Here is a 16,829-nt window from a genome sequence, read left to right on the forward strand (position 1 = left end):
GACTGGGTTTCTTGAAGGCAACCACTGACGTATCAAACCTATTCCCCAGGCCTCCTCGGCTCCTTTGAATAAAATGAGGGCATAATGCATCTTTGGACGCCATAAATAAAGTCAGATTGTGCTTTTTAACACAAAATTAGACAGATAGTCAGTCGAAAATCCAAAATAATGCTAGCCGTGCTTTTTGGGATAAAATGTAAAAAAAATGCTCGCGAAGCCAAATAATGCCAAAAAAAGTGCTAGCACATTCGGTAAGAGCCTACCACCACGTGACTGAAAAAACATGGGGTCTGGATACGAGAATCTGGGTTTAAATTCGCGTAGTCTGCCCAAATGGTATTCAAATTTAATAAAAGGAAAAGGCTGAATACCACTAAAAATTCTATTAGAAACAATGTAATTTTTTCCTTCAGAAAATAAGTACCTATTAAGAACTGGCAATTGTGCTAATCATAGGGCTTTCCACAAGTTGCACGAGATTTACCAAAAAAGTGCCCGTAATTTTTCAAAAAGTTGCTCAAAAGTTGCTCCAAAAAGCCAAAAAAGTTGCTTCTGATAATAAAAGTTGCTCGAAAGTTGCTCCAAAAAAATCCAAAACGCTACTTCTAATCAAGATAATTTCTCTAAATATATGCTTATTTCCCTTTGAAGGTAAGATTTCTAAGCAGTTTAACGCAATTTTACAGCCCAAAAAGTTTCTATATACCATATAAGGGGAAAATTTGTTAAATAACAAGAATTTCTTTAACTGAGAAAAATCGTGAAGATATCGATGACGTCATGTTTGCTGACGAGTTTTGTTGAAGCGTCTTCAGATGTTCCTCGAATATCTTCGGAAAAACTTCGTAAATCTTCGGAAACGTTCGTATTGCTTTTAAACAACACTCGGATAATCTTCGGTGATCTCCAGTCTGGCAACAAGTTGCTCGAGAGGAAAAAAGTTGCTCGAAGGGGAAAAAGTTGCTCGAAACATGAAAAGTTGCCAAAAAGTTGCCGAGCAACTTGTGGAAAGCCCTAGCTAATCACCATTTATGTAAGAACCTGTTTAGGCTGACTTGGGAAAATGCAGGTTCTTACTCGTGGGTTTTTACTGTATTCGTCGTTCAGTGAGCTAAAACGTAATGTTTCGTCTTTGATTCGCATAATTTGACAGGAGCTTCTTTTTCAGAATTTTTGTGCATTCTTTAAAATAGACTTACGCTTTCACTAAATAAATAAATACCGGTGAAGGTCGCACCTTTATTTCATTTCTACAATTTACAGTCATTTTAAATAATAACTTAATTTCAATTAACAGTACGTGTACGTTTCAATAAATCAATGAGAGAATGAGCGATTACACGCGTCGATACCTCTGTTAATAATCGATATAGCTTCAAACAAATCTGGAAACTAATCAAAATGATACTTTTACTACATATTTAATGAAATACAATTAATACTGTATCCTACACCTTTAATAAACACCTTATTCCCATCACCGATTCAATTTAAACAGCTTCCTTGATAGACCTTCATTTAGTAATCACGGAAGTGTCCTGCACACAGGTGCAGTTGTACTTCAGAAACGTGAAACCTTGAGCGCATGTTGGCAAGGGCGTCGGACACTCACATTCACACTTGCTTTTGTTAAGCACCTTATTCTTGCGCACGCAGCGATCTTTCACCTTTTGCTTGCAGTCACAGTCGCAGATATCTTTATTCCATTCGTGATTTGTAGTTTGGTCGCAAATCTTCGCGGCGCTCTTGCACACGCACTCGCACTTGGTGCTGTCCCAGTTCTGTATGGCGGGGTTGCACGAGTTGATTAAGGCCTTTTTACACTTGCAGCTGCAAGAGTCCGAGTCGTAGTCGTGGATTGTTACGTTGCAGTCAGACTTGCGTTTCATGCAGGCGCAGCCACATTGGGTGTGATTGTAGACTGTGATATTTTTGAAGTAGTGACTGCTTCCTGACGCCCCCAACACTGTCAGCACAACCTCTTCTTGCCCCACGACTGTACAGTTCTGAAGGTCTTGGGAAGAACAGTAACCCACACAGCGGTGAAGCAGCACCGTAGCCGGCAAGTAAGTAACGCCTAATGGCCTATCTAACTTAACCATGGTGGGAAACGGCTGGTGACAAACAAACTCATGGGACTTTTGCCATACGGGATTGGTGGCCTTGTTTGTATCCCCTGGACAAGAAAACCAAACATGAAGTAAATAAGCATTAAAACATTAAAAAATCCCTTTTAGTTCTTGTATATGTACTCTCATTGATATTTGATTTTAAATAAGCCCTCGGTCTCAAATAACCCCCTCCCCATAAAGCCCCCTCCATGCCCCTCTTAATGTCCTTAAATAAGGTAAGGTAAGGTAAGGTAAGGTAAGGTAAGGTAAGGTAAGGTAAGGTAAGGTAAGGTAAGGTAAGGTAAGGTAAGGTGGGGGGGAAGGTAAGGTAAGGTAAGGTAAGGTAAGGTAAAACTTTATTTATGCAGGGTGGCCCATTCAGCACAGTGGCTGGTCTCCAGAAGGGCCCTGCTAAATACAATTTCTAAAAATGTAAAATATCTAATTGTTTAAAATAGTTATAAAAATAGAGTTAAAAGCTAATGTTTAGTAATTAAAATAGTTATATAAAAAGAGTTTAAAAACTAAAACGAATTAAAAGCATGAACCGGTATATAAAAAAAATAAATATCAAAAATTAGGAGCTATGAAAAAAAGTGGGCTTTAACAAGATTTTTAAAAGAGGAGAGAGATACAGCTTGTTGAATTTTTAAAGGTAGTGAGTTAAAAAGGGCTGAGCCAGAAAATCTAAAAGTACGCTTGCCAAGGCTAAGCTTTGGTTTAGTAGATGGAGGTCAGTCTTCCTTCGAGTGTTGTAGCCATGTACATTGTAGTTCCTAATGAAATAGTTACTTAAATACGGAACTAAGTTATGCAGACATTTATAAACTAAAACACATTTGTGTACAATCACGTAAACAATGGTTTTTGCTTAACATAAAACCCCACGGGTTTGATAGAGCTTTTATGTTAAGCAAAAACCATTGTTTACGTGACTGTTAAGACATTACTTGGCCTTACACTAGAGCTTGTGAGTATAATCTAAGTGCACTTGGAACCTACTTTTTAAGGGGTAAAACGTATTTACTTGAACTTTACTTGGTGACCATGGAAACGTTCGTAGTTCAAAGAAGCCGAAGTACGCCGCCAAGTATGATCTACACCACACTTAAGAACGCACTTGTCACGATTCTGAAGTTGATTGAAAGTTTGTACCATCAAGTAATACCTTATTATAGAAAATTAACGACACATGTAATTAACGCAAATTTCAAAAATTCGCGTTAATTTCATGTACCTTAATTTACGTCATTGTTAATTAAAATCACTCTATTTTACAGCATTGTTATTTTATGACACCTTAATTTCCGGGTAAGTTATGTTTAAGCAACATCTACTTCTCCGTCATAGCTGCAGGAATAACAGAGGCAGTGGAAAGCGCCAGGACGGGATGTATTCAATCCCTGGACCCATTCATTGAATAATTATATTAGTCACAATTTGGTCTGTTTAAATTTCTTTGTCGTGTATATGGTTTCTCAGAATTGAACCTTAAATTCCGTTGTTGGACGTTGTTGTTTTGACTTTTGAATAGTACAGGTTGCTATAAAAATAACTACGCAACAAATTTGCGCGTTAATTAACTGCATGTAAGCACACACCACACGCAAATTCGCGTTAATTAAATGCATGTAAAGATAAATTTTCGACCGAATTCGCGTTAATTTTATTACGCGTACATTTTGTTAGCGTTGTTAAAATGCTTCGTTATATTCCTATAATAAGGTATACTTTGTCTTCAAGGGTGAAACCAGGTTTTGTAAAATGCGACTTGAGATTTTCAAGTGCACTTGAGTCAAGTGCTTACTTGAAACTAGCTTAGCTTTTAGTGTAAAGCCAAGTATTGTACCTACATTTGGTTGTTTTAGTCCCGTTGGGATGTGCAGCCACGTGGCAAATTATTGATTCGTCCACCGCTGAGGCTGTGGTTATAATTTCATCACTCGCGACTCTTTTTAAATCGCTAGGTAAGTCCTACAAACATTAAACAAGGACAAAAATTAGGCTATTAATAATAAGGTGTTAGGGCCAATTGCAGAGAGTCTCTGCTTTCTTCCTTTCTTTGGATTTCGAAAGTACTAAAATTTTGCTTAAAAAATAAAAAACCCTCAAAAGTTGCTTAAAAATGGAAAACGTTGCTCCTAAAATGCTAAAACATGCTTTCTACAGCTGCATTTTCGTAACTCCCTAAAACTGCTACGGTTGAATTGAAGCTGGCTGCTCAATAGGGCGCGTTTTTCCCCACAATTCTGGTATAAGAATGATTGGTACAGAATGCTAGGAATAATTCGAAATGCCTGCAATTAAAAACGCCTATGTTGTCGAGATGATATGCGCGGTCCTGGCTCAAGGAAACATTGCGTAACAGATGTGGCGACCGACGAAGAGGCTGCCATTGCAGTCATTATCGCAGATATTTTCTACTTAATAAAGAGGAGGAAGAAAGTATGGAGAATGATATGAATTTGCTGAATGATCTGACAGTGCTATTCACAAAGGAGAGGAGACACATCCCTCGAATCACGGGCTATGCCGTCCGCCATTTTGGATTTTCATTTGCAACATTCTGTTCATTCTGCCCCAGGGAGCAGAATGTACGGAATGGCAGCTAATGGCGTTCTGTCCATTCCGGAATAGGAAAGCGGAATAGAAAAACGCGCGCATTTTACATTCTGGCCATTCTCATTCCAGAATTGTGAATAAAAAAACGCGCCTTAAGCTAGGTGGAACTGACCTGTACCCAGTTCGGTCTTAGCATATTTTGAAGATTTCCGAATGTTTCCTGAAGGCCATACGCGCCTTGCAATCTTCTCACTACTTGACAACTTGATAATGAATTAATCTTGTAAAAATAATTTATAAGTTGATTGCTGCAGAGCAGTGGACTTACATTACTGGTGTCCAGCTCCTTGTCGTTTTGGATTTGCTGCTCGGCTCCTCTCAGGAAATTTGGTCCGTCGATGTCATCAAGCCAAGACTTCTGCAAATAAAATATCAATTTGAAACTTTTTGTTGGGTCCTATTTCAGAGCATTTAAGGCCATTCCCCAGTACAGTAGAACCCCGGTAACTCGAACTCGGATAACTCGAACAACCCCGCTAACTCGAACTAACTTCCATTTCTCTTGGATTTGAACCCACTTTTCAGTCATTTTTAATGACTCGGTTAACTCGAACTCGGATAACTCGAGCAACCCCACTAACTCGAACTAAATTTCGTTCCCCTTGATCAAAATTGGGGTCAAACTTACCCCGACAACTCGAATTCTGGTTCTTGCAGCTCGCCAGAGATGCCTATTGAAATATCCCATTAGCTTTTCTTGCCGTCTAATCGGATTTAAACACCAAACCGAACACAACAGCAATTTAATTTTAATTAGAGCAACGAAAAAATCACGTATCTGACAGTCATTTTCCACTCTTACCATAAAAATGTACGATCGTGTGAAAGTTCCTGACGAGATAAGTTTAATTTATACTCTACTGTATACAGAAGTGCTAAAAAATCAGTAAACTGTCAATTATTAACATGGCAAATTGAATATTCAATCGACCCCGATAACTCGAAACCCCGCTTTCTCGAACTGTTTTTCGTTTTCCTTTAGAGTTCGAGTTACCGAGGTTCTACTGTAGTTTCTGTAAGAGTTTTACCTATTTGCTGGCAGAGTGCGCAAGCCACACCTTATTTTAGACCAAACGTTCAAACTCTTTACCCTATTCAGGCCAATAAGGCTCAAAAATCACACCCTTTATGGTCGTTCATACCTATATAGCTTGTGTAAGAGAATCCCCCCCCCCCCCTGGCTTTTAGTTTTGCGAAATGCGCCAGCGGCCTGTGCACATGAACCTAGGTCTTTTTGATTAGTTAAAAATTTTATATGACAGTCAGAAGCATCCATCTTGAATTTAAACACCGAGAAAATCCTGGGTACGAATTCGACAGACTTGTAACCAGTTCCTACGCGCAATAATTTTAAGAATTTTTTTTTAAGTTCTTGCGGTAATGCCTGTTGTCAAGGAAACCGTTGAACTCACTAATGTTTTGAACAAGCGTATTACAGCGCACGTCACGTCATAAACTGGCAAAAAGTCTACATAAACGGAAAGGTCTGAAATAAATGTTTCACGTAGGTTTAAAGATTGAGCAAAAAATATTACCTAGAAGTATATTCTCATACTTATGCTGAGAAAGCTATAACGTGTAAAAGCTGATGCGCTATGCTCTATTTGCCACTCAAGTGATATTTTAAAATTTTTGTGGGCATAGATACATTGATGTTACCAATCAAAATGTCTTAATAACAAGAAATTATTCATAGTCATAAATAACAAGACAAGCAAAAAACATTACAGAGGCTCAATATTTCGTGTTATATTGGTACGGCGCACTGGAAAAGTTGTCTATCTTCTGCTCTGTACAAATGTGAAAGGGTCATGTTGGCAAATAAATAAAGGTAGGTTTTAAATTTGTTAAAACATTCTCAAATTTAGCCTGTTGCAAGAGTTGAATGGCTAAACTCTCAACTGAAAATGACAACATAGTTGGTAATATTTTACATAAAAAGTCACCGACAATTTTGATTCATGTACTCCTAAAAAATATTTTTATTCCTGTACAGGATAAAACATGAGTAGTTAAAAAGATAACTTAAACAAATATATATACAATTTTTGTTTTGTCCGTTCAAAAATCTCTTACTAAACGTGTTTATGTAGTAATTACTTTAAGCCAGCTTCCATAGAGTAGGACTTTGCACATATATATAGGCTGTTAGGATTTTTTTAGGATATTTCACTTTCGATATTATTGCTTATTAGATATAAGGGCTTTCAACGTTTCACGATTACGAAATACCTAACTTATGCGCAGGATAATTTTCAAAAGTAGCAAGTTTTTTGCGCTTTTGTTAATAAGTATTCAGTCTTGTTTCTGATCTGATATTTCACCTTATTCAATCATAATTTTTATGCAGAAAGTGCCTCATTGAAATGCCACGATAAGTCAAAGTTGTTTTATTTAATTATCATTTTTTGGAAAAATGGTTGGCCCCGAGCTACTAGCTAGAAAATATAACTTATTTTTACATGCAAAGTTCAGAGCAAATAGAAAATGTTGCCCTTGATGTGTTTAGTTATTTTTCAGGTCAAATATATATTCTCTACACCTTAACTATTTTCAACTCAACCCCCTGCCTGACAAACGAGTGCAACGATTTGATCATGCAATTACCTGAGACAAAATTATTGGCATTATTTCTATATGAATATTACGGATATTATTATTTTTACCAAACATAATTTATGGAAATGATATTTTCAGTAAAATACATTGCTTTAATATACAAAAGCACGATTTCATGAATTTTACAACAGAATAAAAAATGAATATGTTAAGCGTTTTAACAATTTAATTTCTAATTTTACCATAATGGTCTAAAAAAGTTTCATATCTTTTTGGGTCGCTTTTGGGCATGGAATTTGCAATTGGATGCAAAAGAAATCTTTAACTGATAAAAATATAGTTTGTTCAACTTTGAAAAGTGGGGGATCGTACTGTGCAAATTGTCAGTTAATAATTATTTTATCTTACCTGATAGAAACCTGATGTATATGCGTGGAAGAAAAATGTAGCGCAAAACACGAATTTTAACATGCTTTAAACACCGCTGCGGGGCTCAGGTCGATGCGAACTTCTAGTCAGAAAATCCCAAGCTAGAGCGGTTTAAAACAAAGTAAATCAAAGGACACAAACATTCTACTTTATACATGCAAAGAGAAATTGATACTAAACTGGCTTTTACAGTTCTGACGTCAGTTAGTACGTCTTATGACATTGGTCACTTAAAAGAATGATGTCGGTTTCCAGGGGTACTTAAAAGTCTGTCGTACGAATCCTAAACAAAAAATGTGTTTTAAACACAGTGAAAGGCAAATTAGGTGACTACAAAAAAGCATTGGGCATTTTAAAGTAAGGGTTAATTTTCTACCCGTTTAATTTTCTTTGATGCAGTATCTTGCCGTTTTCCAAAAAAAAATCCGTGCTGATTTAGTTTTAACTTTGTTTGATAACCGATACTTGTAACACAAACCCTATTAAAGGGAACACAGTTTGTTCCTCAAATTGTTTATTAACACAAATACGGAATGGAAGTAACCACTTAACTACTTAAAGCTAGGAAACTGTTTAACTAAAACTGTTTACTTTTCGTGTTACAGTAACTTACAAATCTAAACTACCCAAATTTTATGCAATCAAAAATCTAATGCAACTCACTGAAAGTACTAAAGTGTTTGTCAAAAGTAAAATCACGGACATCTTTAAACGAAAAGAAAAGGAAGACAAATCTTTACAGCTATTTGAGGACACCAAGATTTGAAACAAACGATATCTGAAAATTGATAGTAGGTAATATTTGTTATAATCTATATTATTTTGCAATCACATGTATAGGATGTAAGTGTTTTTAAGAATTAACACGTTTTATTTGACAAGAAAACAAGTTTATTACGTCAACATAAAATGTCCCTGGGAACTCTCCATACTCCGTCGCGTGCTTCAAAGAGTTTTTTTAAGGACTTTAAGTGGACACTGCCTCTGTCTTTTAATGGTCTTTAATTGAAATGTAAACATTAAATGGGAAGGAAATCACGTCTAAGATTGTTAAAATCTGCCCTTGTTAAAATGTCTTTTTATAGAGTTTGTTCATTGGTAAACATTTGAAATAACACATTGTCTTCGAAAGTTTTTATTTTTTTTAAATGAAATTTTATAATAATTTAAATATTTTTGTGTAGTTTCTTTCTTAAAATCTTAAACTATAATAAAATCAGCCGAACTTCAAAGTGCTTCGGGAAGAAAAATAATACCAAATTATTCTAAAACATTCTGTAAACCGGCATCCTTTATATCAAATTCGTAAAGAAGATACTTATAATAAATAATATGTTTCCCTGATTTGTTCCGATTTCAATACCAAAATTTCTTTTCATATTTCCGTACGACTGATTACCTTCTAAAACATTTCTAGATGTTAATTAAGTGATACATCTTTGAAGTTCTTGCTCATACCATTAAAAAATGCGCTGCAATTTTCTTTTACTTCTTACGCGACTGAAAACTCACTCCAAGTCTGAGAAAGAGTGATTCTAAAAATGCCTTCTGTTCTATTGATGGTTAGGTGGTTTAAGCCACTTTTTAGTGTCGGCTTGTGGGTACCATTTGTATTTATACTATTTATTAAGTAATTCTGACGGCGGCCTAGGAAGAACAACATAAGGCACTTTGCAGACTGTACGACCCCCTATAAAAGATCCACGTCTTCGGCAGGTCGCGGATTGATAAAAGCAAGATTTTACGATGTGGATACTTCTAGTTCTCTTTGATCATTTAAATTAATATAATCATTTAATAATTAACTTACGACCAATTAAGAAATACTTCTTTCCTTAAAATGGTTCTTTCTCCATCGCCCGAATGTCTCATTTTATTGCGCTTCATTGTCTATTTCCAACAAGATGAACATGCTTTGTAAACAACTGTTTCGAGAAAGATTGTGTAAAAGAAGCGTTAAGGTTGATCCTCATATGATCACCCCGATCGTTTCTATCGCATTGATCGTTTTCAAATACCGAGACGATCGTAGGCGATCGAAGTGACTGGAAGCGATTGTGGGTTTGTGATCACGTTGTTATTTAACTTCTGAGAAATTAAGGAACGATTAAACAACGCTGGGAATCGGGAGCCCTTCTAAAACTTTTACGCAAACTGAAGCAGTTTCTGGGTAGGGTACGGTCTGAGATAGCTAAGGGAAGAGAAAGTTAGTGTATATAATTATAATTACAATTTCAGTGTAGCGAAAATTTCAGGAACTGAAAAAAAAAATCAAACACTTTCGCATTAACTGGATTAAAAAATATTCCAAAAAATTTAGAAACATTAAAATTATTTTTTTTTAGGTGAATATACAAGTTACAAGCACGTCTTTAAAAAATGCCTTGACGTTACGTTTTAAGACTGGGAATGATCCAAGAGCCACGTTGTAGGTAAAAGAAAACCGCTAGAGTTTTTTTTAGATAAAAAAAATTTCCGATAAGGCACTTTGTCAAACACACTTTCTAAAATGAGTTTGTATTTTTAAGTGAGCAATTTCTAAATCCATAAATCTCAAACACTGAGTGGGCGCCTAACTGTTTCTTCTTCGTTTCGCACACCACGCGACTAATAATACATGGGTTCTGGGTACGAGAATCCTCGTAGTCTGTTCATTACACGGTAGTGACCATTTAACGCTCAGTTGATGTCGTGGGATTTCTTATTTTTTCATACACGAGGTATAAATCACACTTAAATTTTTAAGTTAAAAAAGTCGATACCAAGAGGATTTGAGCCCGGTTCGCCATGCCGACCGGAAATGATCTCCACTAAGCCACCGACGACCAGATTTCTTTAGGTTTCTCCTGATTTTTTTAGATAGAAATCCTAACCCTATTATAAAAGGTAACTGCAAACAACACAAGCTAAAGTAGGCTAACTGGAGTGCTATTCAGGCAAACCAGAGTGTTAGTTAGGCTAACCGAACGCTATTAATGCTAACCGAAGTGCTATTCAGACTAACTGGAGCGCTAGTTAGCTATAGGCTAACCGCAGTGCTGTTTAGTAGTTCACTGCATGAACTGATTGTTACGTGGTATAAATATGTCGTGAGGCGTCTCGCTATTGTCTCACGACATCATCTGAGTGCTAAATAGTTAGTCCCTTCATTACAACCCATAACACAGGCTTTTGAGCAAACATGGAAATAGACATGGGGATTTTTTAAAAGCCCACTCTTTTAGTTGAAATAGAATCCAGGTGCTATTGTGCCAAACCGTGGGATAATTTTAACAGTATTGATAAGGGTGTCACTTGTGTGAATTTTGTGGTCGAGTGAGAATTCCTTTTTAGTGGGTGAGCAAAGGGAATTAATAAAATTTTTCGGTAACGTGCAGGTTTACCAGAAAACTTTTGTAAAACTGTTTAGTTTGGCTTCAAATGAGCTAGTAAATTCATAAAACTTTAACAGCGATAATTTTCGTATATTCCACTAAAAATAAAAAAAATAAACTAACTGAAAAAGATTCCTTTTCGTCTAGAAACAGTCTTGTTAATTGATCAGTATTTACATTTCTCACTGCTAATTTTTCTTCAAAGTTACCAGCTACGAATGGAAGAAAGTTCTATTTAGAAGATTTCGACACGAAACTGTCAATTTGTTATATGCTTCTAATAGTTCAATTTTGATATATCAAAACTCTGACTTGAAGCATATTTAGCGACTTGTTTCATCCCTTTATAACCTCGATTTGAGTTTTCTTTGTTTTATTTCAATAGGTCTTTTCAATAGGTCTTTAATTTAAATAGGTCTTTCGCAAAAGAAAACGATCAGACTAACGCCGTCATTTATGACATGTATTGAAAGTCTTTGTGAACATATGAAGTTTTAAAATAATTAAAACCATTGCGTGGTTAATTTAAACCGACGCGACGTAATATAGAAAATTGATATTAAAGCTATAATGATGAAGTTTATATTTTTGTATCGACGTTTTTGGTGTTGTTTCAGCGTTTTTACAGGTTTATAAGCGAGTTATTTCATAGCTACCATATATTAGGTATTGCTGTAGTCGCTGGTTTGATTCGCAGGGAACCGCTGGAAACGGAGGGCTCTCGCGGGCTAAAAAATCAAAATGGTGGCTGATCGTGGATTAAGTCAAGGCGGGAGAAAGCATGAGAAGACTTCTCCCGCTCTGATTCAGTGCGCTTCGCTGATTTATTCCAAGTGGTTTTCAATGCGCGATTTTATATTACTTTGTTGCACTGAAGCGATTTATTGAAGTAACTCTATAGTCCCAAAGAAAAAACGAGTGACTCGGAGCAAGTCTACTGCTAAATAACATATCCCTTGCCTTGATCTATGTTAATTATCATGCCTTGCGTATATTTTACACCCACGTATTTAGACTCAAATTGATGACAGGTGAATTTCTGAAGGAATGGAATAAAGAGGTGTACACTGATTGAGCTACGTTCTACAAAAAAAAAAAATGTAAGGAATTTTAAGGCAACCAAGTTTTAAATTTTTATTCATGTACAATTTCAAAATACTTAGAGGTCCTAATGTGAAACTAATAAAAAACATAATTATGCTAATTTAGTATAATTAACTCTTCCTGTCAAAGCCAGCTGGGCAGCTGTCTTATTAGGCTGACCACATGTCATTGTTAATATAACCATTATATATTGAACTTTTAGCTTCAACACAACGACGTGAAACAGAACAATGAAGGCAATCATTATAACATGGCACTTCGTGTTTTTGTCAATCGCAGTATCTTTGCGAGTCAAGCCAAAGGTGATTTCTTTGCGTGATTTTTTGAAGGTAAGAAAAAAAGTAGTTCCGTTAGTGGATATCGACTATTCTTACTTTTCGTGAAAAGTCAAGGCCCTTCGTAAGGTCAAAATAACCCTTTTTAACAGCCATGTGCAAAACAAGATATCTCGATGAGGTTTAAAAGTTGAAACGTCAACGAGAGGTTGAAATGCTGTTAATTTTAATCTCGATCGTCAAACAACAAATTTTAGAGGAATTTACTTTTATTGTCAAAGTTTACTAACTGTGACGACCCCTGTAAACATGAATTAAACTGTAAACCATCAATTGAGGATAATTTTTATGTATTTTATGCCTTCTCTCAAAGAATTGTCGTAATGGATTAGACTTGAAGGGTCCAGTCGATTATATCTTTGCGTGCTATTTTTAATCATAAACCGCCTACAAAACCACAACCTATTTTCAGCTGTAAAAAATTTCCCAAAATGATTCAAGCAGTTTAACAAATTTGCTGGCCAATACGATAAAAATATGGAATATTTTTGTAACTACATATGACATATATCCTATCCAAGTTAAAATTTTAATCTTTTTCACATTATCTCAAGTCGGTTTGGTTTTAGCGGCTCATTCCACAACTATCTTTTTTATTTATTTTAATTTTACACAATGACACCCACACATTTAGACTGAAAGAAAACAAAACTGTTTTACATTCATTAAACTTCTGTTTTGAAGAAAATAAATGAAAGAGTTACTGAAATATTAATTTCACAGCTGGAATAACAAGTCTTTAATGTGGTTGTCAGAAATGACAATATTAAGAACCTTATGCCTTAAAAGCTCTAGCAAGCCCTCAGGGGCTAACGGGGACTAATTGCTTTTCGTGACCGGGGCAGGAGGGGGCAGTATAAAAAGGGGGCCTTGTTATATAGCAGGGGGCGGGTTTGTCTTTAAAATTTTAAATCAACTTGTAGACAAAATACAATGTGCGAGACTGTTTTATTTATTTACTTCTGTTTAATAACTTACAATAAAAAATATAACGTGAGGAGATCTCCAAAACATATAGTAACTTTATTGGCTTAGCATTTAACAATGCGGAGGGGGGGAGGGGGCTTAGAAGGGAACCCCCTCCCCCTGTGCTCAAAAGAGAGGATGGCTTGAGTGCTTTTACGGAGTGTCAATTCAACACAATTTTAGCATATCTTTCTACTGTCACCATCTGGAGAAAAAAAACGGTGATGTTTCGGGCGACAATTTTGACGGAGATTTTTTTTTTAAAAAAATCGTATTTTAATCGATGTTACACTGGTCAACTTCAAACGTTTATCTCGTACCCAGATGTCTACTTACCACGTGTAGTAGGGTTGAGAAGATCTGGGTACGAGATTACTTTTAACGTAACATTCAGTTGCGGCAATGTGGTCATTGCCCTTGCTGCGCATAATTTTTCGCGTAATTAGCGCGCGCACACAAACAGAATGGCGGCTTTTTTCTATGCGGCTGAGGCCACGAGAGAAATAAATCGTCGCTTTCTCGTAAACGAGTATGGTGACCTATCACTTTTTCCTCGTAATTTGAGTGTAGCGATCAAATTTTTTCTGTAAAAGGAAAACAGTTCAATTACTATGTTTGAAAAATAAATTATCACTGGAAACGTGTACTTTGTTTTTGCGAGAACATGTAATTTTGCAGCTCTAACATTTGCGATCCTGCATTCGCCTTTCGACATTTAATTTCTTATCAGTATCTTCTGGATTGGTTGTCTGTGTTAACAGCATAACTGTTCCATGCGAGGTCGCCATTTTTTGTTTGAATAGAGACCTGAAGGTGGGCATGGAACCTGTCCGTTTTATTTTAACTGGACATGTTTAGGCCATCCCCTTTTTTTCTCTGTTTGGCGTCGTCCGAACGACCCAGATTTTCGCGTTTTCAAAAAAAAAAGTTATACAAAAGGTAATGAAGGCAATGATACATTATTTTAAATAATGGTTCATCCTTTTTACGCTGTTCTCGTTTGAGTTTAACCACAACGTCGATTTTTCCTTCCTCCATTGCCGCCATGTTGACTTTGTAACCATGTCTTCTTGTCTCCAGGCTCCACAAATATTATGCTGAGGTACCGGGCCTCCTAGTTCCAGACTCCTTATCCACTTTTTTTGTTTGTTTTTTTTTTTAATTCCGACCGCCCGACCCAAAATCAGAAAACACATACGACGATAAACGAAAGAAGGGGATGGCCTTAGCTGCAGTGAACTAGGTATTAATTTATTATTTAGTCTTCTATCTCGAGCTTTCTGGAAATGAAACGATTTTGCTGATTTTACACGGTAACATTTCTTTTACATTTAGCGCATTGATGACATCACAGAAGCTACACGAGAGAGGGAAACAGGTTCCGTGAAATGGCATCACAAAAACGAACGAATTCAGGACGACAGTCGCTCGGGAAAACAGAGTGAGTAGAAAATGTTTCACAGCTTTCCACAAAATATACAAACAGTACCTATTAAGTGAAAATAAGTGGAGAAGTGGTCGCAAGTCAAATACTCGGAAAAAAGATTTTCCGAGTTCCCTAACGGGAGTCGAACCCATGACCTTCCAGAATACCGGTTGGACGCTCTAACCACTGAGCTATGGGGGACTCATGGTGAGCGAGGTCATATACTGGGTTCTTATGTGACACATGTCCTGCCAACTGCAAGGCTCAAATGTGTTCAAATGATAAATGTGATCGAATACATGATAAATGGTGACTTGGATGAAAGTGAAAATAAGTGGAGAAGTGGTCGCAAGAGAAGACCTGGAGTGGAGAAGACCACTTCTCTACTTATTTTCACTTTAATCCAAGTCACCACTTATCATGTACCTATTAAGTGTTTTAACGCTATTAAGGCTAGACCGCAAGACTGCAAGTAGGAGGCTCTCTCCTTTTTCGCACAATTTGAGAGAGAGATAAGTAATTGCGCAGCTTTTTTTCCTTGTCTCGCTTCTCGCTAACCTAAAAATAATCATCTATTTTTATTAAAAATTACTACATAAGAGGACTGAAACTATTAACAAGCGTCTTTGGCTGCGGATGGCTAGGAATGGATTGCAGTTTGAAAAATTGATGCAAACCTTTTCAAGTTGTTTCCGCATATCTTCAAAAAAAAATCGATATGGCCGAAGTTTGATTTCTATCCACAAATTAAACTTATATCTTCCTTAGATGAAGTTTAGACCAAAAATCGGCGAAATCCACTTGATGTAACTCCTTTTTAGGGCTTTCAGTCTAGCTCTGTTTACGGATCTTCGCATGATCAAAGCTCGGAAAGCGGGGGAGAGTGACAGTTCTGTTGGGGGGGGGGGGGGGGGGGTAGCCGGGCTGGCTCGGTTTGGCGAGATCTCGGAACGTCTGTTAAACGCAACAAAAATCAACTTCGCGATTACATGACAACCGGGGCAGCCCTGTTAGCCGAGATCCCGGCATGGCGATACCGTGATCTCGGCTAGCCGGGCTGAAAATTTTCCATGTAATCGCGTTCACCGGGCCAGCATTAAATTTCTCTTCTGAGCACAATATCCGACGAAAAAACAAATGCCCCCCTTCTAAATAGGATGTAGAGGTAAAGTAACCCATCCAGTTGCATAAGTGCAAAAAATTTAACCACCAAAATGCCGGAAAAAGGTGATCAAGATCATTCGTGCTAGAACCGGGCTGAAAGTCATCTCGGCGAACCGGGCCAGCCCGGCTAACCGGGCTCATGTAATATCGGGCTGAAAGTCATCTCGGCAAACCGAGCCAGCCCGGCTAACCGGGCCAGCCCGGCTCATGAAATAGTTTAATTGACCTCTTTTCTCTTTATTACACCTGTAATTTATTTTTGTGGTATAGAGGAAGACGGAAAAGTCGTTAAACTGGATATGATGTATTGCCAGCCCTACCCTAGCATCGTGCAGGTGCCTGAGCCAGCAGACTGGAGCAGCTTTTATATGCCGAGCTTTGTTAAGCTTCATCGCTGTGCAGGAGGCTGTCATATATCTCCAAGTAAGCTCACTGCTACAGGAAGCGGTTTAGAAATAGTGTCAGTGCTACCAAAATCTGAACGTTTAGAGCGATTTCCACTTAAGTGTCGAAAGTAATTCGCGTTTGCTCTGGTATTGCATTAGAGCGATTTTCGATTGAGTGTCGTAAAACCAAAACCAAAGTAATAACTCTGGCCAGTCCGAAAAGGGCATAGGCAATCCAGTGAACCTATCGAAACTCGAAGCAAATACATGTAGCCAGCATGAAGCCCAGGAAAACGTGCGCGAGCGAGTCACGATTGGTTTTGGTTTTACTTCTGATTAGTTGAGAAAGTGGG

At 37.1% G+C, this 16,829-nt stretch overlaps 2 protein-coding genes across 2 annotated transcripts; one reads left to right on the forward strand and one right to left on the reverse strand.

The window, feature by feature from the left end:
• Positions 1–1,225: 1,225 nt before the first annotated feature.
• Positions 1,226–7,861, reverse strand: LOC144662303 (uncharacterized). Its single transcript, XM_078523087.1, has 4 exons — positions 7,701–7,861; positions 5,002–5,091; positions 3,965–4,085; positions 1,226–2,176 (listed from the first exon to the last, which is right to left on the reverse strand). Exons 1-4 carry the CDS (start codon positions 7,761–7,763, stop codon positions 1,515–1,517), a joined length of 936 nt encoding a protein of 311 aa, XP_078379213.1. The 5' UTR covers positions 7,764–7,861; the 3' UTR covers positions 1,226–1,514.
• LOC144662305 (uncharacterized) lies at positions 6,456–16,768 on the forward strand. The gene is made up of 4 exons (XM_078523089.1): positions 6,456–6,564; positions 12,402–12,528; positions 14,836–14,941; positions 16,361–16,768. Exons 2-4 carry the CDS (start codon positions 12,430–12,432, stop codon positions 16,606–16,608), a joined length of 453 nt encoding a protein of 150 aa, XP_078379215.1. The 5' UTR covers positions 6,456–6,564; positions 12,402–12,429; the 3' UTR covers positions 16,609–16,768.
• Positions 16,769–16,829: the final 61 nt, after the last annotated feature.

Source organism: Oculina patagonica, chromosome 8 (genome assembly GCF_052425735.1).
Source record: "Oculina patagonica isolate OP01 chromosome 8, crgOcupat, whole genome shotgun sequence".
Taxonomy (NCBI): Eukaryota; Metazoa; Cnidaria; class Anthozoa; order Scleractinia; family Oculinidae; genus Oculina; species Oculina patagonica.